Genomic DNA, 25,707 nt, shown 5'->3' on the forward strand with positions numbered 1-25,707 from the left:
GCTCGGCTCGACCCCGCCCCGCCAGGCCCCGCCCTCTGGGCTTGGCCCCGCCGCCCGCTCTGGGCCCCGCTCGGGCCGGCCCCGCTCTTCCGCTCTCGGCCCCGCCCCCGCCCTCGGCCCCGCCCCTCGGCCCCGGCCCAGGGAGCGCGCCCAGCGGGGAGAGGGTACCCCAAGGATACCCCCGGGATCTCTCAGGGGCGACCCCCGTGCCCCGCGGTGTGGCGGCAGCGAGCGGGCTGAGCTCTCCGCGATCCGGGCCCTGGGGCGCTGCGGGGTTCTCGGGTGCCGCGGGGCTGTCGGGCGGTACCTGTCCCTGTCCCTGTCCCTGTCCCAGCCTGTACAGCCACAGCCCCGCCAGCGCCGTCACACCCGGCTGGTGCGCGCACACACGAGACAGCCCCGAGGAGCGCGGGCACCTGGGACCGGAGCTCCGTGTGACTGACCGGGCGCTCCGCTGAGGACAAGGTGGCTGCAAAGGCTGCCTGGAGTGTCCCGGGTGCCGCTGCTGGGCCAGCCGCTCCTCGCCGTGCCGGGCGCGCCGCTCCGCAGGGCTCCGGCTCCCTCCGCGCTTCCTCAGGGCCGGCGGCCAGCGCCGGCCGGCCGGCTCCGTGCTGATAGGCTGCGCTGCAGAAAAACATGATGTCAGCCAGGGTTTAAGTGCTATATATAGTGTATGGACAAGACTACAAACTCCGTGGATCTGCCTTTGACCAGAAGGTAGTGTGTTTTTTTCAAAAAAGAGACAACACCAAAACACCCCACACACTTTGTTCTGCTGCAGACTGTCACCTGAACTGCTGTCGCCAGACAGCCCTTACCATTGTTTTATATTGCAGAACACCTGAGACAGCTGCTCCAGGCCTCTCACCACCGAAGTCAGTAACTGCACCCCAGTGTAAAGGTCAGCCTTGCAACTTTGGAAGGTCAGTCTATTTTTATTGCGTAGAAAAAGTTTTTTTAAAAAGTGCTTCTCAAATTACAGTCTCTATGTTATACTGAGTTGTTTTTCTTTCTTCTGAAAGTTTGTGTATATTGTGGAATCGGAAGCAGTCTACAAAACAATTTAGGCTTAAACATTTACTTCCAGTTGGCCCATGCACACCCACGTAACTGTGTTTTACTTTATTCTGTTCATCCAATGCATTTAGGGGCAGTCCAAAGGCTTTGATATTCATGGAAACACTTCCACTAATTTCAAGCTGAGTTCTTTTCTCTTTTGGTAGCTATTTTTCTCTCTTTTTCTTTCTTTTATCCTTCACCTGCTCCTCCCTCTGAACTTTTTAAGAAATCTGTTTGTCATTACAGTTCCCATTTTATGGTATTGTTGAGAAAAGGTTTCATGTTGTTGTAAGTGAATATGTGAACTTGTATGCCCTTGACAATATTACAGACCTTAGATAGAATGGGCAAAAATTCGTAGTAAGAGCCCTCTTGTTAATGCAGTTCCCCTAACATTCACCTCAGTGAGGCTCATTCAGATACGATTCAAACATGATATGACATTTTACATGGATATATCCTGGGGGCTTAGTAGGATTCTCTCATTGTTCTTGTCTTTCCTAGCTCCCTTATTCTTTACTCAGCTTGCTGGCCCGTGTTTGTATACAGGACAGACTTGCACCTAGCAGAATCCTGGCTCTCCTGGTATGCTGGCTATTTCCTCTAAATTGGATGTGTTCTAGAAAAGAAGATGGTACAACATAGAAATGGGAAATACAAGAAGCTTCAACAGATACGGGAGTCATAGGAACAAAGGCAATAAGGTAACTGAAAGAGATTTGAACCATCTTTTTGGTGGGGTCCTCAGCAAGCTTCAATGTCCTTAAGTGATTTTGACAGTCTGCCACAGAGCCTTGCACAAGTGCCCCTTCTTCCAGGCTTGCTGTTGTCCTGCTGTGTACTGTAAATGGGGTGGGATTTAGGAATTTCATGACCTGCTTACACAGAGAACAGCTCTAAGAGAGAGAGAGCAAATAATGCTTATGTGGCCAAGTCCTTTGCATAGTTACCCTGAAGTGCATGCTGAATACCTTGTGAAAAGCAAGAAAAACACAAAAGGTTATTATGAAGGCAATTTCACCGCATCTACAAAGTTCTAAAATGTGGCTCTTTTGATTTCCCTACTCAGTAAGAAAACTCACCCTACCCTAATTATTAGATTTGCATTGCCACATCTCCTCTGTACTGTGCATTGAGACAGGTTTTGAAATGTATCCAAGGCTATGAAAAAAGGTTTTTAAGTGTCTCGGACAAAAATCATCAGGAAACCAATCCTGAACTAGTTACTTTTACCATAATTTGTGACTGTAGCTAAACCAGATGTCAGCATCTGTAACGAAGGACTTGATCCACTACACAGCAACAAAGTTCCCTGGATACTGTTAAATCACTTAATAATTGGAGAAGTATTCTTTCACTGGCATTCAGTTCAGTATTAAAAAATACTCTTAAAAAGATAATGAATTGTAGATCTCTTAATGAAGTTTAATCAGGAAAGCAGAAGAGACTGCTCTAATCCCTTCTCCATCAACATCACCTCTTATGCTGGCACATCCCTTACAGACTTTGGGTCTGTGTTGGTTTCCCAGATGGAATTTGAGGTTTTCCTTACATGGCAACTACACCAATACATCAGTGCACAAGTGCTACCACTGAGCATTGCAGATTTTGTCTACGACAGCCAACAGCAGGAGTGCATGGCATTTAGCTACACTGGCATCTAAAGGGTGGTTTTCACAGTGCCATTTTATCTCCAGTTTGCAGTTTCTCTGTGTGATATGATATACCACAGCAGGAAATGATCAATAGCTACTTCAAAATAAGAGTGCTTGCCATATCAGTGTTATTATCAGGAAATAATTTTGCAGCTTTTTCAAATATATCAATACCATAATTCTTTGGTCCTTTTACATACACCTTCCTAGTGCTCCCCTCCTCCTGCCTTCTGTTTTGCAACACACTATTGAAGAACAGTTATCCTGACAGCAGTGTCAATACACTTTGGGGAGCTTTTCTCTGAGTGTCAGATCACACTAACGTCATATTGCTTACGCCTGTTTTAAAGGTTTTGACTGTAAATTGTGGGCACAGAGTACTTACATGATGGTACTTTTATTTTAAATAACAGAAAAATGGTTCACAATAACAACAGTAAAAGCTAACTAGCACAGAGAGAACATACATCTACCTAAAATTAAAAGCGAATTCTTTTGGCTCGTATAGAGGAGATATGGGATTTTTTTTAATTTAAAGTGATAGCACATTTTTTCTCAATGCTCCACACTCATGCCCTGTAAATTCATGAATTAACACTGTGTTGTTGTTCAAACAATAGGAAGTTTAAGAGGTGTTGAATCTTCTGTCTAGCTGTTGTTTTCTAATGCGGAGATCCCAACCAGAAATACAAACCTGAAAGAAAACTTCTTTAAATCTGTATGTCCATAATCTGATTAAAGTGCCGTCCTTTCTATGAGTTAGATCTTTGCTATGCAGTGACTGAAAACAAGTGCTGTTCTTAGACAGTTATGTGCCCAGCAGGAATTTATGTATGTTCTTGGACATCAAAATCTAGTATTGAGTGAAAACAGTGTTGAGAACATTGCAGTGATCATCCGTAGCTTATTTTTTAAAATCCCTTCTAAACACCTTATGATAGCAGGATAGGCATAGAATAAATAGTCTGGAATAAAAATGTCTATAAAAGAAAGAAATCAATTAAGATGGGGAGTCCAGGACATTAACCTATCCAGGGTGCTGTTACTGGCCTTTTCTGCAGTTACTTGGCTGTATTGGTTTGATCTTTCACATGTTAACCTGGTGTTAGAATGAATTTCTGGATTGCAGAAACATTTTTGGTTTGTTTTTAATCCAGCTTGGCTATTCTTTTACTCTTTGGCCTCAAACAATCAAAGCTCTGCTTTAACTTCCGTATAAAGTTAGTTTTTAATAAAGTTTAATTGTTAATAGAAAATTGTAAAACTCAATGCATGTGTCTTTAAAGAGGTCCGTATAAAATGTTGTTAAAGGTAGCTTTTCACAGTCCAGTTTTTCTGAGTATCTTACCTTTGCACAAACCACTGGCTCTCCATTCTGGATGGATTCTTGTTGGTGGAGGAATTAATATCTCATACAATAGCACAGATTTGGTATTTTGCTTCTGAGAATGTCAGTGACATATTTGTTCAGTCACTGCAGGTGCTGTGCAGCAGGTTCCCCCAAACTCTGAAACTTCCTTGGAGGTACTGGCTTGCACAGTGACTGTGGAGGAGGCAGCTTTCCACAGTGTGTCTGGACTGGGTCACTTCACACCTTGCATGATATTCCCCTGTGAGCATCAAGTGAGGGTTGCTGCTTACAGGGTTTGAAAACTGCTATGAAACAATCTTCTATCCCTTATTTTTCTCACAACTCTGCTGTGCTGGGTATGCCTTTTACTAGCTCTGTTATGGTAGCTTTTGAAAGTCTGCAAACATTTAGGTGAAACTTGCTAAAGAGCTAAAAATCCCTGCAGCCATTGCTCCCAAGTGTACTCAAACATCACCACACGGTGACCCCACAGTGGCACTGGGCATGTACTGATAGCCATGTTGCTACAACCAACAGCATTGTGCATCATGCAGCATTCCTACAGCAAGATTGCCTGTGCTTGAACAGAGAGCAACTGCAAACCCCACAGATATACCAGGTCTGAACAAAGAACACATTTAGGAGCCACAAAGAAGTCAAATTAAGAGCTGGTGAGAAAAGGGTTAAAACTGGAAAGGAATTGTCTCTGAAAGGACCTCTGAGATGAGATGAAAAAGAGTAGGAAAATTAGTTCCTAATCCAAGTGAAAGGAAAGAGGAAAAAAGCTGTGGGGCAAAGGTAGAATTGAGATTGGCTGGCAAAGAAAGTGATGTGTGTGAAAGACCACTGTACAAGATTTCAATTAATCTTAGAGTTTCACATTAGGAATTCTGTAATCAGGTCTAAAGTGCTTTAAACCGAAGCACTTACAGGTGAGTGCCTTTGCCAGCAAGGTGTTTGCTCCCTGTAAAACAGAACAATGGGAACTTATCACATCTCACTGATACAATAAAATTAGTTATTTTAAAAAGCATCACAGCAATGGTGAAAAACCAGAGAAAATGCCATAAAGTTAAAAATTCAGTACTTTTGTCAGGTAAAACTACATAATGTGCATCAGATAAAGTGATGGCCCACATCCCTTGAAGTGGCTGAAATGATTTTACTGCACTCCTTTATCCACTGATTCAATTGTGCTGTGCACTGAATGCAGTGATGACTCTCAGGAAAGTGTCAGGTTGTCTGTTATTTTATTTTAATACCTATAGGGACTTGGCTGAAGTTGGTATTCGGTAACCAATATTAATTATTTCATTTCAGATAAGCAAGGAAGTTTTTGGTTTGGTTTTTTAATATATTTATGTCAAAATGGATACATATTTTGGTAGAAAGCTATGTACTTCAGCTGTTAAAATGTGTCAGAATAGAGATACAAAAAGAAAGGAGGTATCTGTGCAGTCGAGTGGCAAACCTTATTTTACTGAGTGACTACTGCCATCAGGTGGCTTCTTAGAGTCATTGAAAACTGTAAAATGCATTCTACTTCTCAGTAAACAATTATTTTCATATAAATATGAAAATTCCGAGTCTGAATTTTTATGTCTGACATAAACCCTCCAAAATTAATGAAGGTAGAAGGGACTGATTAGTAGGAATAAGAACCAAAAAAATGCATACATGAAAAGGGTATTTCTGGACATCAGGGTTTATCTGGTTTGTAGCTTAAGACAGTTGGTAAAACAGGTAAGTATGAAACAGTGCCAAAGCTCAAGGGAAAAGAATTGATTAATTATGGAGAAAAATATTGTGTTCTACACTGTGACTTTATAATCATTTATTTCCTTTTAGATGTTCAGGATTGTTTCAATGACTCAACATTCCACTCACTTTGAAGGGAAAAACCCCATATATACAAATTGATTTGGTAGAAAGAATTCTTCCTATCTGAGATAATGTTTAGGCAAGACAATAATGCTGAAAAGCTTGAAAAATGCTGAAATCTAATCTCGTAAGTGTAAGATACACAAGATGGGGTTAAATAAATGTAGGTGGCAGAACTGTTATCTTCAGAGGAAGACTACTATCCAGCATGTGTTTAGCCAAATCCAAATGCACCTTTTTGAACACGTCCATATTTCAAAATAGATAACACTTGTGACAAAAAAATCTTAGATCCAAGTTAATTATCACCAAAACAATCTGTTAGGGAGGCAGCCTTTTTGCACATCACTTGATTTGAACTCAGGTGATGTTTTATAGTGGTAACCTTGCCTGTAACAGAGCCCAGTACACACCTATATGAATCTTGAGTAAGGTCTGTGTGACAGTTTGATCCAGGCTTTTTCATGGTAACCAGATGTATCTAGGGAGGGGCTTGTCTCCTTCTAGAATGCCACAATTTAACTTAATACCTAAAAAGAAAGTTGATTACAAGGAATGACATAGTAACATGGGTTCTCTTCAGATCTATGTTCAATGGCTTACTGTTTTCAATATTGCTTTGGGCTTAAAAATGAATGACAAACAGTATATACCTTGCACTGCACAGTAGTTAATTTACAAAATTACATGCATTTTACATAAGTGGTTCTTAAGCAGCAGAATTTCCCCTTTATATACTTGACATAAAGTCTTCTTTATGAAATTGCTGTTGCTTTCAGAATTATATGCTTTCCGTTACTTCCTTAACAAACTATGCAAAAAAAAAAAAGTCATCGGCTTCTTTTCATGTTAGATATTGTGTTGTTGATTTGCCATTTAACATTGTCATCCTCTGATATAGGTCCATAGTAGGTTTGTCTGTCCTCAGGTTTGCAAGAAGATTCAAAACCAACCTCCAGTCCTCAAACATGACACCTCTGCTTTGCAATAAATGCAGGATTATTATGAACACACTAACTACAATTGCAGTACACTTTACAAAAAAGATGCAGCTGTTGACTTTTTATAGTTCATATATTCTAATGCATTTTATTTCCTTGATACATACTGGATATGACACTTAACAAATTAGCATGCAATACCCTTTCATAGAAACATTTTCATTAAGGCTGGTATGTTTGAAAAGAGCCCTTCCAGACATACTTATGATTGCCCATGCAGAAGAAGTATGAGTACTTGTACTCAGTAGTTAGTAATTTTTTTAATGGTTCTCTTGGTGTTTTCCTGGTTTTCTTGCTTACAGTTCTTTGGTAATAGCTAACACCTTCTGAAGTAAGAGAAGCAAAACAGTATTCCCTGCCTTACCCACTTTACCTTTCACAGATAAATGATTTTTTCTTATACTCTGATAGCTATTTCCAACAGAATTGTAGCCTGAATTTTCATTCCTCCTTGTAGGTCTTAATGAGGAAATTACTTCCATATATACTTATATTTATTACAATGTTTCAGACATATACACCCCATTCTATCAATGCACCAAGACCCTAAAATAAGATTTTTCTATATTAATTCCACTATAATCTGTGAAAGTTAGGAGTCTAAATATTGTCAAGAATATTGGTCCCTTTGGTCACCAGTTTTCTTACTGTAGATGTATTTATGTTACTGTTTGTCTTATTAATAATGTATCTGCAAGGAAGGCTGTTTTTAATGAGCATAAATTAGTTCAAAATACACAAGCACTTAGCAAAGCATGTGTGTACTTAGGCCAGCAATTTTATCAAACTCTTTCATATATGGGAGCTTTATGTAGGCAGTTGTAAAAATAATTATTTTTTCCCCCCCAGCTATGGGGAAATATCCCTATTTAATGTTAAGCTATTGCTTATGTGTTATGTTTCTTCACTTGCTGTACAATAAGTGAGAGCTCATCTTCCCAGTGACTCCCATGAGCAAGATAATATAAGTGTAACAAATAATTTCTCCAATTAGGCTAAGTAATCCATTATTGTTTTTCACACTAAATATATTATTACAGGGTACCCCTAAGCACCAATGCTGCTTTTGTAGAAACTGAGAAAACAGCAGAACACTAGCAGAGCATTTCCTAGTCTGCTATATTGCAGTAGATAGTACCTTTTCTTTTTTTTTTGAAAATATTGCTAAATTGATAGTATTAAGATCACTAGAACTGCTCAGAACTACCAATAAATAACTGAATTACCAGAGCCCTCCAGTCAAGATGCTTGTTAACACAAACACAACATTTCTATGCTGTGGGAGGGCAAAATCCCTGATGGATTTTTACAGTGTCTTTTTGTGCCACTTTGTGAGCAATTGAGGACTTTGACTAAAGCAAAACAGAAGCCAGTGAAGCCTTTGTAAGCAACTACAGTTTCTGCCAGCAAAGCCCCAGTTACAACCGGTATTTATTTGCTTTCTTGATAAGAAAAACCTGATTTTGCAAGCCTGTATATGGGAACACCTTTCAGCACACGAATAGCACCGCAAATGAGCTCTGCAAGCTTTGACAAGGACAATCTCTCAGTAAAGCCCATGGGGCAAGGCTCTCGTTGCAAAATCAGGACGGCATCCAGACTTCAGCGTCTGGAGACTGCAAAGGAATTCCGTGCCCAGCACATTTCACAGGCCCCGGCTCTGGGTGTTCCCAGCGGGCACACCTGGGGCGACCCCCGGAGCGCTCCCGGCTCTCCAGTCGGGGCGCGCCCGGCTCCGCCCCGGCCCGGCCCGGTCCGCTCCGCCCCCGCGGGCACAGCGGGAACGCAGGCAGAAAAGCCACCGCTGTCGACGGGTAGAGGCTTGAGCAGAGGGAGGGGTCGGCTGGGCCATCTGTACCTTCCCCTCCGCTCGTTTCCGAGGGAGCAGTGCCGGAGCGGAGAGTGAGGCTTTCGGAGCCAGGACTGTCGGGGCTGAGGAGCTGCTGTAGCGTCAGAGCGCTCCGCGTGAACTGGCGGCAGTGAGTGCTCAAAGTGTGAATACTGCAGGCTTTTTGAAAAGAGTGTTTGCTTAATTGTTTATCTGCAGCAGGTATGACGAAAAGTAAAATCCAGTGTAGCTCTTAATGCACGTTGTGGCCTCTGCCTTTCATGCAAGCGTTTCTGAATTGCTTTAGAGAGAACTGCCGAGCTTGTGTGCCTCAAAGGTAACGGTGAGCCGTGGCTTATTCTATGTTGAAGCCACGCCAACCATGTTCCTCTTGCATCTTGTTTGCTTCTTAATGTTTTATGAATATTATTTTCTTATCTTGTTTTTTCATAACATACATAGAAGAGGGCTGTATGATAACTGTGACAGTAAGAATGCTGATGCTGTAGTTTAGTTGAATTTACTTGTTGGGGCAACAAACTATATGTCATTTGTAGGTCAGACTCTAGCTTTGAGTTCTTCATATAGATAAGTTTGCAAGGCTGGGGTCTTAAAAACTTTATACAAATAAAATAATGAAAGTAAACAACTGAACAGGGGCAACATCCTTGCCTTCTGTTCATTTTTTGTGAGATATATGGAAAAAAGACATAATCATTTTTTGTAAGATTATTTATTCCTCTTCTAAAAGAAAACATCTCCTTGATTGAAAGTAAATGCTGAATGAGCTTTTAAATCATTCTGCAAATTTATTCAACTAATATTTTGAGGAAGAGGGTATCAAAAGTTTTTAGTTGGAGGTTTTTCTCCCATTAACTGCACCAGAATATAATTAAAGTAATTATTTAATATGAAACTCTTTGAGGTATGTGAAAGTGTGTCTGATAAACCAAAGGAAGCTGCAGAGTCAGTGCTTCATTACAACCTCTCATACATTTTGGCTGAGGTGTAGGATCTTAAGGGCTCAGCTTGGTACACCATATAAAATGTGTGCCAAAAAATGTTCTTTGAATCTTCTTTCTTTTTTTCATGTTGTTTGTTCTTTCAGACAAGCCTCTTGGATGCAATAAAGGTTCATATTGTTAGATGCAAGCCAAATACAGGAGATTGTAATGTAATACAAGTTGTCCTACTATACGTAGAGAACCAATGGCAATTATACTGCAGCTTGGTCACTGTAACATAAGGACTGGCTCTAAGGTAAGTACCTATAGTGAAACACTTATAAAAAAGTAATTTTGAAGTGTGAGAGCCTTGAAATTCTCTCTTATCTTTCTTCTCTTTACTGGTTTAAAGTTGCTGAGGAGCTCTTATGTTGAAGTTCAATGTAGCATTGCCTGGGGTATTGTTGATTTTTAGCACTGGCTGTGTGAGAACTTTGGAAGAGTTAATGTTTATGACTCTTATTGTGTGAGATTTATAACTTGCCTTGTCTTTGTTTGGCTGCTTTTTAGGTATTGAGAGTTCAGTCTGAAATGGCTCTGTGTTTATCTTCGTGTCCATGTGTGCTGTCGGGGAACTTCATAACCTGATACTTCTTATCACTTGGTGCAAAACAGGCATGGCTCTTCCAGAAGGCAGCCCTTCTTGCCTGTGTTCTTGCCTTCTTGTCTATGTTCCACTAGAGCTGATAGCCCATTTCTTGTGCCTAAGGATTGAAAGGAAGTTCATCTCTGTTCTCCTGGCCTTCTGGACATGAAAATGTTTTCTCTTGTTGTTTATGGCATTCTGTAAACTACAGTAGAGCTGTAAACCCTGCATGTTACTGAGTAGCAAAGCAATTGCCACAGCTTTTATGAAAACAATGTTGTGTCTGAGCGAAACATTATGCGATGAAAGCTGGCACCAGACGTTCATGTAACTGTGGTAGGATTTGTGGTCCCATCACTCCACATGTTTTTCTTGCATACTGTTCCCTTAACAAGAGTGTGACAAGTTTGACTAACTGTCTAGAGGTCCAATATCCAAAAAGAAGAGCTCAAATGAAAAGTCTTGTGCCTGTCTACAACATACATACGTATTTCTTCATCTAAATCTTCATACCAAATTCTCATTCTTGCATGTATAAAATTAATTTCTGACATTTGGCAACTTTAGTTTCCCTACATGAAGAAGAGCTTGTTACTTGGGAATTATTTGTCATATGTGTAAAAATAGACACAAGTTGTGGGGAAAAAAAAAGGCAGTCTTTAATGATGCAAAATTTGGAGCTATGATTAATAGAAGAGTGGGCTTGATGCTAGCTGTGTAGTTCCTCAATACTGTTGACCTTTATACATCTGTGAAACATAAGATCCATCTGTCCTGTGCAGATGTTTAAGGGATTTGAATTTTTTTTGCTTTTTTTAGAACAGGAGAGGGATAGGCAAGATAAACTTTAAAAGTGATGTCAAAATGCACAGAGGGAAATAATCCACCCAGTGAGTGGAGTGATCAATCTACAACCTATAATCTTAATGGCCTGAAACAGGGTATCAGAACATTCTTGCAAAGCCTGTAGCTATCAGAAGCAGAAATTACTCAGCAGTGGGAATGGTGTCTTCTCATAAGTGCTTTTTTAAAAAAAATGTGTGTATTCAGCTGACTTCTAAAAATGAGTTGCGACCTATAATATAAAGGTTATTGTATTTAATTGCCTATAAAATCTTATTTTATATAGGAGGAGCTGCCTGGACTTGCTGTTGCTATTTGGATGGTGGTTTGTTTCCATGCACCTGTGGGTGGCTATCCAAATGGAAAAGTAAGAGAAGCCTGCACTAGCATGGTACCCTGTCATGGCAGCTCTCCACAACTCTTACCTGAGCACACCGTTACAGTGAATGGGACTAAATTTAAACCAGGGGACAACATAGAAGGTATTATGTTGGTTATAGCTGAAGAGTTTAACTTACTGTTTCTTTGTAGCATATCTTTACTGAGTTTCCTGTACTAGATTTATCTAAGCAATTGAATCTTGTTTAGATGATCTATTAACCATCATTCAGTACTTGTAAAATAAGCATCTGGTAGTTATTGTTGAAATATTTCCTTCTTCCTTTGAAGAACAGTTCAACTGCATTTTATTTTTCTTCTTGCCTCAGTTCATCTGTCTGGACCAGATTTTGAAGGATTTTTCATACAAGCCCGGGATGCAGAACACCTGGATGGCCCTGCAGTTGGTTCTTTTGTGTTAGTTGACCGGAGACTTTCTCAGCTTCTGACATGTGGTCGTACCAAGGTATAGTCAAGTGTCCTAAAACCGGGCATCAGGCACTGAGGTGGTTGTACTAGACTATGTAATAGGATAGAGGTAAGCTATGTAATCTTATTTGAGCTTAGCATGTCTCTTGGGAAATTGGTCCAACTTGGAGTATAGAGGCATCACGCACTGCAACTCTGTCGGACTGTTCTTATTTGTAAGATAACTTTTACTTGTGCATACTGAATGGAGTGTATTCCTAATACTAAAAGGAGGAGGGTGTGGTCTGTTTGCTTTTTCATACTTCTTAAGGACAGAGAAAATGTCTTGAAGCAAGGAAGGTGTAGGGCAGTTATTGTGGTATACAAATGCTGTTTCATAGAATCATTATTTCTTTAGGTGGTATAGGTTGGAAGGGGACCTTGAAGATCATTTAGTTCCAATTCCCTGCTGTGGACAGTGATACCTTCCACTATATGAGATTGCTTAGAATCCCATCCAACCAGGCCAAACAGTAGGCTGTTACCTTTAGTGTTGCTTTGTCATTTATTGTTAGTGGAACCTTCTTAGTTATAGGTTAGATCACAATCTTCAATATCTGTTTTGAATAAATTGAATTGCTTCATGTGCAAGAGAGGTGAACTTTGACTAGTGTTTCAGCAACATGTGTGAATTCCATGAGTTTGTGCAGTGTCATCTGAGCTGGTGTCGGCAAGATGTCTACATGTATTTTTTTCTCTCCACTTCTATCACCTGATTCCACTGGCATCCAATTAATGTATTCACCAGTGCTGTAGAGCCATGGGGTAACTGGGTAGTGCCCTCTTTGCCCAGGGGAACTTAGTGCTGTGTCTAATCTGTTTATTTTGTCTAAAAAATAATCTGATCCCGAGAATGCTTTTGGGTTTTGTCCTCTGGAATATTAGTTCTGTCTCTCTGTAGTCATTGCACTGTCCTTTCATTCTCTTGCTGTCAAAAAAAGGAATGTTATCTTGCTCTCAAACCCCCACCATTTTAACATAAATGCTGCAGGAACCTCTATCTCATTGCTGCAGTCTTCTGGATTGAAAGTTGTTCCTTTTAGCCTTGAAGTGTGTTAGTGTGTGTAAGTTGCAGTGGTACACTTCATCTGAGTTGATCCTGACTGACTGGGGAAAACCCAGTTGCACTGGGGTTGTGAAGTGCCTCTTTATGTTTTAGCTTCAGTCTGTGCTGACTGCATCAATTAACATCTCTTTAGTGAACATCCATTGTATAACTCTTGTGTGTGTTTTCAGAATTCAGCTGTCAGTCAAACAAGTAAAACAAAAAAGAAACACATAAAAGTGTATTGGATTGCTCCTGGAGATGCACCAAAACATGTACAGTTCCTGTAAGTAAATCTAGTATCAGTTCCAGTTTATTAAAATGTAAACAAGGTAAATCTGTACCATTGTCTGTGTTCAGATATTGACCAGAAACTGAAAAGTATCCTTGGGCAATGACCTGAAAAGTCAACACCCCTTACTTCCTGCAGTCTGCATTAATACAGATACTTGTTCTTCAGGGAGAGCTTGCTGGTGACTTTTTTTTTCAGGGAGTGTAGAGGCGGATTTGGAGACTGATCTCTTTAGTATTTTTAGTTAACTTCTCACTTCTTACGACTGCAATATACAGTGTTAAGAATCTTTTTTTCTTCTTTGCTTGTACCTGACGAAATGATATGTATAGCCTCCTGTTACACTACTAGCTTTTTGTGAACTACAGGATAAAAGCAATGCAGCTCTTCTCTGAAGTTGTAATCTATGCCACAGGCATGAGTGTTTCTTATATCCACCACAGCATGCAGTATTATGTTTTAAAATTATTTTTCTACTGAGATTTATTTTCCTACTGTAATCCCTCAAATGGTAAAGGTCTGCCTAAAGATGAGGCTTTTACAATAAGTTGTATTAACTATAGCAGCTTTTCCTTTTTTGTTTTTTGCTTTTTAAAGTAACAATCAGCTGTTGATGTGTACACTAATGACTCTGTGTGTTGTGTTTAAGAGCCACAGTTGTGAAGAAATACAGGATTTTCTGGGTAAAGATTCCTGGTCCCATTGTTTCTCAGCCTGATGTGCTGTCCCCAACAACACCTTTGCATGCAGCTTCAGAGGCTATGTCAACTTCATACCCAGTTTCCTACTTATCAAAGCAAGTAAGTAGTGATAAATAAATCTACCTTTAATGGAATTTAACGAGATTACACTTATATAGTCTATTGACAGAAAGGGAGAGAGAATGGATGAGTAACTATCTTATCTGAGACTAAGAATGTAGGCAGCTACCCTCTTGTGTTATTACCCTGAACTTCTGAGGGTGAAATGTTCTCATGCTGCACACAGGTCAGAAGGTTGTTAGAATATTTCGGACTTAATGATAAGGAAATATTATGCATAACTGTGAAGAGAGATGGGAAAAGACTTGCCCTGGTCTTGACTAAAGGTTCCTACTTAGCAACTGCAGACTCTTATGAGTTCATCTGTGTTACTGACTTCTATTAGATTTTTGAATGGATTGAGCAAGTATCACTATTTGATCTGGAATAACTGACTTTTAATCCATATATTTTCCTAAAAGGTGTCAGAGGAGTTTGTACTTTGAAAAGGAAACACAAAGCTTCGTGATCCTACAGCTGATATTACCTTTCCAAATATTAAATCAAGGGAAGTTTCCCTGAAATTTTTACTGTCTTTTCAAACTTACTCTATTGTAATGTCTTTACTCAAGTTGGACTTTTGCTTTAAAAGCACAACTTGGAATTCACCATCATTTTACTTGTCCTATGGTAATTGTAGACACGAGTTAAGAGATCGGTGTGTAGACATAGATGTCATTTTTTTGTTGTTCCTTGTATACTTTTTTCTAGAAAAATGGGTAGAAAGAGAGAGAGAGGAGGGAAACTCCCATTGTTTACAATTGGTTTGTTTGCTTAATTGTCTAGTTTAGTGCATCAGGCTGTGGAAGTATGAAGTTCTGCATTAGGAACCCTTCAAACTGTGATCCTGGAAGTGCTTCCTGTTTTTTTCTGTCCTTCCAAAAAGAGGAGAGTTCCGTATTTATTGAAATGAGTGGTCCAAGTGAAGGATATTTAGCATTTGCATTGTCCCATGACCAGTGGATGGTGAGTGTTCTATTCTGTTTCCATAGTTAATTTTTTGAACTTAAAGTTTGAATGGTACTCTGCAAAACATGCATATGGAAAATGGAAGTACTGTTAGATGTCACATGAAGTGTGACTCTGCCATAGTGCTAAAACAGAAGTTGCCTTTTGTAGGTGGATATTCAGTTTTAGCTCAGGCCTGACTGATTGCAGTAGAATTTCCCTATGGATATCTGTTATTGCAGAATCCAGCCTGTCTGCTGACTGAAATTCCTTGTTAGATCATTCTTTCTTTGTTACCTAGCCAAGAAATGTCACCTGTCAAAAGTTGAGTTGTTATTCTGAAAACCATTTGCATTTATTTATTATGCATTTGTACAGGAGTAACTCCAACCTTAAAAAAAGTTTAGAGGTACCTTTTTCTGGTTGACATTCAAGTGAAGGGATGATGCTGCTGACAAATGGATAATCCATAAACTACTTGTTGCACATGGAAAATGCTGTTTATATCCCTAGTGCAAGAACACCACTTTGTCTTTACATCTATGACGATAACTATCTTGTAACTGAAGTGGATTTTTAACTACATCAACATACATCTGTGTCTTGTCTAGTTAATTTAGCAAATTCTAAGTAATTAAAGAAACTTCAGATAATATGGCTGTTAGTTGGGGAGGAAGGGGAGGATAAATCATAATATGCATTTCTATCTCATCTATGTGACTTAATGTGATCCCTCTGTAATAATACTGATGTGTTTGAAAGGTGGGAAGTAATAGCTTGATAACTACAGAAAGCTGTCTAAGGTCTTGCTGCCTGTATTAAATCAAAGAGTTTTTGGAGATTGCCAGTAGTGTTTTTTATTGGGCTATATTTTTTTTTCTTTTAAACTCTCCAGGGTGGTGATGATGCATATCTGTGTGTTAACGAGGACCACCATGTTCGTGCATGCGCTGCCCATCTGAAGGGACGAAGTCATCCTCTCTTGGATTCAGAGGTATATTTGAAAATAACTAAGACACCCACAAATGTAGCTTTGAAATAAGGTATGGTGCTTCTGTGTGCTTTTATTTTGCACAGCAGATGCAAATACTAAGGTGGATCCAGAATTCTTTAAGGTGAGATTGGGTGGGCTCTTACTACTTAGTAAATATTAACTTTGAAAGTCTAAATTTAATTTGTGAAAGTAAGTCACATGGTGGGAGCTTACTCTGTTGAGAATCTTTGTGCATATTATTGCTCTGTCCCTTTCTAGAGCTGCAGTTGGAATTGGTATGTCTTGGATTAAAGGTTGAAGGGAAGCAGAGATTATGAGCTGGAAAAATTGGTGATAAAAGTCCAACCCGTATGTTGCTGTATTGACTCTACTGATACACCTTCTATGCATGCAAGAGATACTCCCCGTCCCAGGATCACTGACATTTTGTGCATTAGTGACATTCTTGTGCAGGGTTACTTAAAAGTAACTTGTGCAGGGTTTCTTTTAAGCCTATTAATTTGCCAGTCTGAAAACACTATATATTTAATATCTGCTGTTTCACAGAATGCCCTTGAAGATGTGTGGTGGAGGCTTGTGGATGGTGTTCTTCAGTGTTCTTTCAGAAGGAGTATACGTCTTCCTGCTCACAAAGAGAGATTTAATCTGGATGCCAGTTACTACATCTTTCTGGCAGATGGGGAGGCTAGTGAAGGTACACTTGACTTTCATATGGTTGCTTTTCTTCAAACAGCTCTAAATGAGGTAGTAACCCATCTGTAAGATATGGTTTAGCTGAGAACTAGTGTCTGAATTAAGGTTTCCAAGTTTGAGGCCCTTAATTCAGTCATTTTTACTACCTTTCTGGATCATTGGTTTGCTTTTTGAAGTTGTAGTAAACTTAATCATAGATGTGTTGTGTGCTCACTTGATGTTAGGAAGTGGGAGCTTCTTGAGAACTGGCCACATTTTTCTTTTTTTAAATGGAGACTAGTATCAAAGGGAATTACTCTGCATGTCCTGTTCATGTATTGGAGAAAGATATTGTTACTTGTAAATTAAGTGTGCAAGATAGCTTAGCTTAGTTCTTAGATTCTTAGTGTATTGTGTGTCAGAACTTTAGTTTGCATAATTATGCTCAGTGGTCACAATATTCATGAATAAGGAATGGGCACACTTACAAGTGCAGTGGCTTTCATTAGCAATAAATAAACCACTTTATGTCTGTTTAGGTGGACTAATATACAAACATCGTCGTCAGCCTCTGATCACCGATGGACCGTACAATGTTACAGGTCCTCCTCAGGATATTGGAGGCTCCCGGTCCCCACGACTTATCAGGGCTCATGGTAAGTTGCAGCTTCTGGTCTTGCAGCTCTAGACTTGCTGAGACTGGGGAGTTATTGGAGAGTAGGAATTTGTTTTACTAGCATTCATACTGTATATACTGCTGGCTAGCAAGATCTGCTGCTGTGGTGACAGAAGTTATTAATGATCTTTCATTTCAAGAACAGTGTTGTAAGTTTCTTTTTGCCAAGAAAAAGGAACCCGCATTTGCCTTTTCCTTTAAATTTATAATTAGGATTTGTTTCTCTTTGCCTCTTACTCTCTAGTTTGAGTTGTTCTAGTTGTATTATTGGTTTAGTTCATTTTGAAATGAGAAACCATACAACTGGCAGTCTGTAGTTAATGGGAACTTTTTCTCTCACAGTACTGGACTTCAGCATGGGTCCATGAGAGTCACACATTATAGGAATGTCATCTTTCATCCTCTGAGGTCTGAGTTGGTGACAGAATGGTGACTGTCACCAGAATGCACAGACTGTATTAACATGTATGAAATGTGCAGCAGCCAGAGCTGCTCTATTGTGCTGTGTGGGCATAGTGTGATTATCTTTTACATGGATGCTTCTGCCTTCTAGTAAGATAAATGCAATAAAGCTGTAATCTGAACCAGGTGATTAGAATGTACCAGTGAGTAAAAACTTAACCATGGTCATATGGACTAAACTATTACATTGTCTTTGAAGTTGTAGTCAAATGCACTTAAATTACTCATTTATATTGTAATTTTTTTCCCTTAATTTTCAGGAGCACTAATGTTTGTTGCTTGGATTACCACAGTTAGTATTGGTGTTATTGTTGCAAGATTCTTCAAACCTGTCTGGGCTCATTCATTCCTGTTTGGAAAGGAGATGTGGTTTCAGGTGGGCAAAATCCCCATATCTTCAGCTGTATTTTCTAGCGTTATTGTAAGCAGAATTATAAACCTACTAAATTCAAGAAATAGGAGACTAAACCTGGTGTGGTTTAAATCTCTCTTTAATAAAATGAAACAATTATCAATCAGAAGTTATCTACTTTACTTGTAAAAGCAAAGTCTAAAGAGGGCACTAAGAACATCTTTAACTGTGTATCTGTTTAATGCCTTTCAATGATGTATTAAGAAAGCTGTAGAGTTTCAAAAAGCAAACTTAACTTTTCCAGGTGCATCGTATGCTTATGTTGACTACAGTCACGCTTACAAGCATTTCTTTTGTGTTGCCTTTTATATACCGAGGAGGTTGGAGCCAAGTAAGTGTGTGTTTTTGTCTTGTTTGTTAACTCCAAAGTTGAAGTGGTATCACATGAATGAGAAGGAGGTCAACTGAGGTGTGGATTACAGCTATTTTCAAGCAAATTGCTGTGAAAGCTGTTGTTGAATAGGCTGGTTTCATAAATGACAGTGCCTTCCTTCTTTCCTCTTTTTCCCAAATAAATTCCTTGCTTGTGATTTCTTTTTATACTCTTTTGGTCTTCCTATTTCCTTAGAGAATCTGAATTTGGGAGGGGAGTGAGGATGTGATGGCTGACGTTAGCATGGTAAACCTTCTGGGAATAAGTGTTTTTATGAATTTGGATGTGAGTAACTGTATCAAGTGATAAGCTTAGTCTGGAGCAGTGGATGGAGATTGTGTATGTGCGTTGCTGTCACCTGTATTATATTTGGTGCAAGGTAACATCAGAAATTAGAAAGTCTAGAGAATATCTGAATTCAAGATGGGAGACTGTGGTCACAGGTATGAACTAGGAGGTAGGGAAATGGAATTAATATTTCTAGGATTAATATTAGAACAGATAGGGTGAAAAGGGAGACCATGCTGGGAGAAGTTATAGGATAGGCCTCTCCTGAAGACACATACTCGAGGCTGAAGAGCTTGGAGCATAGCTTCTACAGGCATAGTAATCTGCTCTTCAGCTGACAGAATTTCTCAATGCAGCAAAAAGATGGGGCAAACCCTGGGCAAAAAGAAACACCTGTGTGTCTGCTACCAAAGGGAACAATCTCTATGTGGCTGCAGGGCAGCTTGCTGTGACTTGTTGCCTCTGCAAGTGCTGCTCCACTATTGTAACTTAATAATAAAAGAATAAATAAAATTTTATACTTTTTTGTCTTTTTTCTCTGTTTATATAGATGTGATATTTAAAAAAATGTCCTGTGTTTAGCTAGCAGGTTTTCATCCCTATCTTGGCTGTGCTGTGATGGCTTTGACAATCTTTCAACCACTTATGGCAGGTTTCAGACCATCTCGTCATGCACCAAGGTACAACTAACTCATTAAGCTACAGCCACGGGAATGAAATATGTCTCTTTCTCTGAAAATTCTTTTTATGGTGAATAGTTCTTAGAACTTTAAAGTAGGTAACAATATTCTTTGATTTCTTCCTCCCTCCTCCAACTATGTAATCAATAAAATATGTTTCATTGTTTTGTAGGAGGCAATTGTTTAACTGGTTTCACTGGAGTACTGGTACAACAGCTAGAATATTAGCTGGTGAGTAGAAGTAATAGTTGTAACTCCCATTTAACTGATATGAAACAACTTTGTTTACTGTCTGGGCTATTACTTGTCTCAAACATCTATGGACATTTAGTCCAAGCGTGTGTGAAGATTCTTTTTCTTGCTGGCCATCTCCTGTGTGAGGTTTAAATTTGCCATCAGGTACAACTTTAGAGACAAAAAGCAAACAAAGAAATTACTGACAAATCTGAAATGTATCTGTAACAAGGACCTCTTCTTATCCGCCGTAGTTTCTTTTTATCTTGAAAGATCTGCGGATAGTGTTCTTACAGTAACATAGTTCAATGTTATTTAAGGGGAGAGGGAAATCTCAGTTACTGAACCAGGACTGGTTCAGTATTCTATTCATAGAGAGAAGTTTCCACAAGTAGCTTAAGCACAAATTTTGTGATGCTGTGGTCATGTTGGAAGTCACAAATGCTTGTGTTTGTGTGGCTGTAATGTGGTAGTGCACTAAGCATTTTGAGAACTGTTTAGCTTTTTTCTTCTCTTCCCGTCTTGTCCCTCATGCTACCAAGAAAACAACATTCCCATCTCTCACCCTTGCCCCAAAGCCCCCCAAACAACCAAAAAGTTATGGCTGAATGAACTCCTTTAACCTCATTCCTCAAGCAGTTGTAAGGAATTAATGGGAAATCTATTGCCAAAGGCATTGAGAGCACTTGATAAGTAGCCTGGCACAACATTTGTAGTGTCTTTTTGTCTTGTTTTTACTGACTAGTGGTGACTATGTTCTTGGGAATGGATCTACCAGCACTTGACCTGCCAGACCCATGGGACACCTATACAATGATTGGCTTTGTAGCTTGGCATGTTGGTATTGATGTTCTTCTGGAAATACACAGCTACTGTCTCATACGTAAAGGTACAAAAGCAGAACAACTCTTGTTATTTACCTTGCTTATTGAGCATAAAAAATGTAACAGCGTGGATTGAGTTTCAGGAGGTGCTCTTTTGGCCTCTAACTTGGAAGCTGAACAGTAATAGTAATAGTGTTATATCTTCTGTATAAACTAATATGGAAATAACCCCCATGTTTCTTGAACACATTTGTCTTGAAAACTGGTTCATGCCTTTTTTAATAGTAGTGTCTCATGTCTCAAACCGCAGTTCATAGGAGCAAACTGAAATGCATAAATATTTTCTAAGACATTGGTTATAATTTTGATCGCAGGTGTATATGTTAAGTCTAGGATATGTCACCCAGAGTTAGTCTGAATAACAAATTGCTGATATGAGTGTCTGTTATTGCATGAGAAAAGTGATCAGAAACTTAAGCTTAGACAGTTGCAATTTTAAGTGAACAGGGAATGAAGGTAAAATCCCAACTCCAGTATGTCTAGTGAAGAGGTGGGTAGTATCTTCATTGGAAATTTGTAACTTTGCTGGCTGGTGTCACAGAGAGGAGATGACTGCACATGTAAATGATGTGTATCTTAAGGCAGAGATGAGATGCCCGTGGAATTGAAGTGTAATTAATTATCAGGCTGTGTAAGGTGGCATTTGGAGAAGGAGTAATTATAAAAGATGTGAATTTGAATTTAACAGCTGTAATTACTTCCTAGAAATAGAGGAAATTAACCTGAAATATTTGGCCAATGAATGTGTTGATATGGGCTAATGAAAAACACTTCTTAATGAACTCTTGCTATCTTAAAATGTAAAAGGAAAGGGTATTAGCTCAAAACTCAGTGTTTTGGTTATTCAGTCTAGCAAAAGAGACAAATTTTTTCCACTTCAACATCCAGAATTTACGTTTTGTAGGTCAGCTCCAGAATAATTTTTCACTTGTGCTGTGAGTGTTGTGATACAGGTCACGGAAGGTCAAGTGAGACTTCCAACTCCTCTTTCAGATTTGATGTTGTGTAAGACTTTGTCACAAGATCAAGACTTCTGCAGTATAAAAATGACACCCACCCCTTCCTCTTGAGGGCAGACTTAACTTCTTTTTTTCTTCTCATGAACAGTTGAAGTGATAGAGGGTGACAGAGTACAGATACTGCAGTCACTCACATCTGCAGAAGCAGAGGTGAGTCACAATTTGGTAAATAACTACTATGAAATGAGATTTTTTTTTAAAAACCAATAAAAAGAATGACAATTCTATGACTTTTCCTCTTTTCTTTCAGGGTCATCTGTTTAAACAGGTTGTGTTAACCATCTATATCTGTGGAAACATAGTATTCCTCATTGCCTTCCTGTTAGCAATCAACAAAATATGAAAAAAGTAATTGAGAATTTTGTGATGAAATCCTGCACATAGAAAAATCTGCAAGAAATTATTTCTATTACAACTTTTTTCTCAATACCTCTCTGAAGATGTGATTGAAGAATAATAGAACATGTGTGTCATGCTTGGTGTTAGGGCAATCTGGAATTTAAATCTATAGAAGGATGCTGCAGTCCTACAAAAGCTGTTTTCTGGTAGGACTTTTAATGGGAATCTTTGCCTGAGTAAGGAATGAAGACTCTATTTTCTTAAGCACAGTAGTTAACTTGATTGAGGCTTATAGGTTATGAAGAGTGAGATGATGTGCTGAAAATGTTATTTTGATAGTCAATTCCCTAAACCTTTTGTGAATACTATTGGTGAAACAGGAAAGATTGATCTGGATTCTGTTCTATGTTTTTACTTCACTGTGTTCTAATGGCATATGATGTGACAACTTCTTGCTTGTGACAATTTTTTGCATTTAAAAAAACAAACCACCAAAAAACAAAACATAAAAATTATTAAAAGCATGTCACAAATGCAGCATGAACTAAATAGACAACAGTTAAATGCAAAAAGTACTCTCTAACAGCAACACAACAAGCATAGGGGTGTGGCGACTTCAGTCCTTTAGTAAAACCACCATTTGTCTCACTCAGAATACTGTTCTATCTCATCCCTCTGTGCTTCTAAACCATAAAGAGGAAGTGTGTTTGCAGTATAAGTGTGTTAAACCCAGTTGTGCTTATCCAAAACTCAAACAGGAAGGACCTGTATGTTGTATATGGATTTGTGTTTTACTGTCTTTGGGTCTGTGTGCCTTCTGAATTACTTTTCTGTGTAAGGCAGATTTATGCCAATTGATGCTTAAATGGAAGTGAAAATACTTGCTCAGGAATGTTGCAGTTGTATTTTTGCTATTAAATGAAATGTAAATTAGGAGTTAGGGTATCTTCAGGAAAAGTAGCTTGTGTTAATATTCAGCGAGAGCCCCTTAGCTGGCATATCTAGAAGACAGAACTAAAAGAATTTTATAACAATTCTATTTTATAAGTGTATGGAAGGGCATTTTTTTAATCAAAAGGTTTATCTAAGTATATGAACTAGGTAGAGGGAATAGAAAGAGACTATATTGTTTCATTTTTTGGTTTGTGGTTTGCCTAAGTATGGAAGGACACTCTTGGCCTCTTGAAAATGAACCCTTAATGTGCCATGAGGTACAGTACTTTATATTTGTGTTTTGTGGCTCTGAACAGCTTGCTTCTGCATGTCTTCATACTGAAAGTATTATGTTTTAGTTATAACACTTCAAAATATATATTCAGGCTGGGGCTGGCTACTCAGCTAGCTGCGAATGAAGGTGTTGAACTACTGGATAAAGTGGTAAATTATGAGGTCTGGCTTGGTATGGACTTCTAAAATAACATCTCTCTACTACCTGATGGCACCTCTAAAATACTTGTAGGTGTGGGACAGATGATGATTCTCTCCATTTACTAAAGCTGTCTGTTTCTGCATCCTCCATCTCCCCAAGGCCACAGTGCAGGGACAAGTAATATGTAGAAAGCTGAATGTTTGTAGTTAGTGATCTTTTTGGCTGCTCAAGTACCTGATTTAGCCATAAGGTCATTTATAGGGCTGGGATTATTCTCTTTGTCAGCAGCAGCTGACTGTGAGTGAGTGTAAATTGAATCATCCCCATTCCTCCTGGAAGCTGAAAAAGTCATATGCAGATTAGGAAAGGGGGACTAAGAAGAAACAAGTCACAGCCCAGGCTGAAGGGCAAGAAGCATATGGCCAGTTGTGTGGGTTTGTGGTTTTTTTAGAGAACTTCGATCTCAAAAGCCTGGGAGTCTCAGGCATCTCTAGCACTAAAATTTGGGGGGGTCTGTCATATACCATGAGTTTACAGAAGAAAATTGATCAACATAGACATGATTGATGACTGTTTAAATTAAGGTCAATGCCAGATTCTTTCTGTAACACAATAGCTGTACTGTATGTTGTTTCATTTACATGTGACAATGAATGCAGGGGTTTTAAAACTTGAATGTAAATATATCAGAAGTGTTTGTCTGTTTTAGTAATGTGAAAACACTGTCAAATAGAAAGTAGAAAAGTCTTGCCTAGGAGCAAAATGAATTGTTTTTGTGTTGGTGTTGTTTTATAAATTAAAGCTATCAAAATCCTTCTTGGAGAAACTATTATTGAAATTGAGTATTTAAATAGTTTCACTTTGTAATGGAGTTTCTTTTTGTCAAGATGTAAAAAAAAATCTTTGTTCAGTGTCTACTATAATTTTAAAATTGGCAGTTGCTCTGGAGAACTTGTTTCTTCCCATTGCTCATAATATTGTGTAGTTTCTTACGTGAGCCCTTCTGTGTGGTATTGTAACCTAACTGACTGAAAGACCTGTTAATTTTATGTAATGTCTGTTCAACATCACCACCCCTGCCCTTTTCCTGCAGGACTAATAAGGGAAAGGAATGTGTCATTGTATTCTAGTGACCTTCAAAATTTCTGGTATGCTCCTTTAAAAAAAAAAGTCTGTGGAAGTGCTTGATATTGGCAGGAAAACAGGTGACAGGTGTTTTTGTTCTAGAGACACTAGTGGCTGCTGTATTTTTTTTCCTTGAATCATACAATATTCTATAGAAGAAAACTCCCATTGCTTTTCTTCTTAGAGGAATCACACTGAAGTCAAGAAAACTTCTTTGCCAGAAGAGATTTAGGATGTTTCACTGTTTTCTTTTAATCTCAAACTTGTGATGACAAATCAAAGTTAGCATGTTTCTCTTTGGCTTCTTCTAGACAGGCAAACACTCCCAGTCAAGTAGAAATTTGTGATCAATCTCACAACAGTTAGTTTACTATTTTTATTGAGTTCTTAGGTGCAACCTCCAAATACTAATCCTCTGCTCTTGACTTAGCTACAAATCATGTTCCTTGCCTGTGATTTGAAGGAAAATTAATCGATGCACATAACTGAAGTACAGCAGAATTCCCTGCTGCTGTGCTGTACTTGCAATAAGTGTTTGCTAGTTGACATTTCAGGCTGCAGCATGAACAAGGAAAAGGTGTGCTTCCTTCCTCCTCCTTACACTGAGTGACACGTTGTTTTCTGTTCTTCAAAATTCGCAAGATGGGGAGACTTCTAGTTCAATGTCATTATGGCCATGTTTTTCCTTTACGTAGGGAACGGAACATTAGAGAAAAGCCTGCTTTGTCTTTTTTCAATCACACTGCGTGTGTGTTACAGTTTGTAACACTGTGTGGCGCCCTTGTTCGGATAAAAGCGATTTTATTTTGCTTGCTTTCTTTAAACTGTCAGTGAGAGGGTGAGACATGTGAAGGTTGTCCAAAGTAGGAAGTGTTCAGTGCAGAAGTTAGTATCTCATTCATTTTTAGACCCTCAATGCCAGGCTGAGGTAAGAGTCCAAGTGAGTAGAAGGATGGTTAACAGGGATGATCTGCTAGTAGGTCTGAGAAATTCTTTGCTTTCATCACTCTGATCCCAACTTCTCTAAGGGGTGTGTGTAAA

General features: G+C 39.0%; 2 protein-coding genes across 5 annotated transcripts in view; one reads left to right on the plus strand and one right to left on the minus strand.

The window, feature by feature from the left end:
- Positions 1–569, minus strand: part of AGL (amylo-alpha-1,6-glucosidase and 4-alpha-glucanotransferase) — a 35,603-nt gene extending 35,034 nt beyond the window's left edge. The window contains exon 1 of the mRNA XM_071565141.1: positions 417–569. The gene's annotated coding sequence lies outside the window, so the exon portion shown is untranslated. The remainder of the gene's footprint in view (positions 1–416) is intronic.
- Positions 138–24,357, plus strand: FRRS1 (ferric chelate reductase 1). Of its 4 annotated transcripts, none has more exons than XM_071565143.1 (19): positions 138–717; positions 837–923; positions 1,564–1,763; positions 9,884–10,035; positions 11,495–11,690; positions 11,916–12,052; positions 13,291–13,385; positions 14,041–14,191; positions 14,978–15,157; positions 16,035–16,133; positions 16,680–16,827; positions 17,345–17,461; positions 18,204–18,319; positions 18,600–18,686; positions 19,599–19,696; positions 19,869–19,927; positions 20,676–20,819; positions 21,922–21,983; positions 22,084–24,357. In XM_071565143.1, exons 4-19 carry the CDS (start codon positions 9,985–9,987, stop codon positions 22,174–22,176), a joined length of 1,833 nt encoding a protein of 610 aa, XP_071421244.1. In that variant the 5' UTR covers positions 138–717; positions 837–923; positions 1,564–1,763; positions 9,884–9,984; the 3' UTR covers positions 22,177–24,357. The 4 variants fall into 4 exon arrangements, with proteins under 4 accessions (XP_071421244.1, XP_071421245.1, XP_071421246.1 ...); XM_071565144.1 differs by having other exon boundaries at positions 1,609–1,763; XM_071565145.1 differs by lacking the exons at positions 138–717; positions 837–923; positions 1,564–1,763 and adding an exon at positions 8,728–8,926.
- The last annotated feature ends 1,350 nt before the right edge of the window (positions 24,358–25,707 follow it).

This window comes from Pithys albifrons, chromosome 10 (assembly GCF_047495875.1).
Source record: "Pithys albifrons albifrons isolate INPA30051 chromosome 10, PitAlb_v1, whole genome shotgun sequence".
Lineage (NCBI taxonomy): Eukaryota > Metazoa > Chordata > Aves > Passeriformes > Thamnophilidae > Pithys > Pithys albifrons.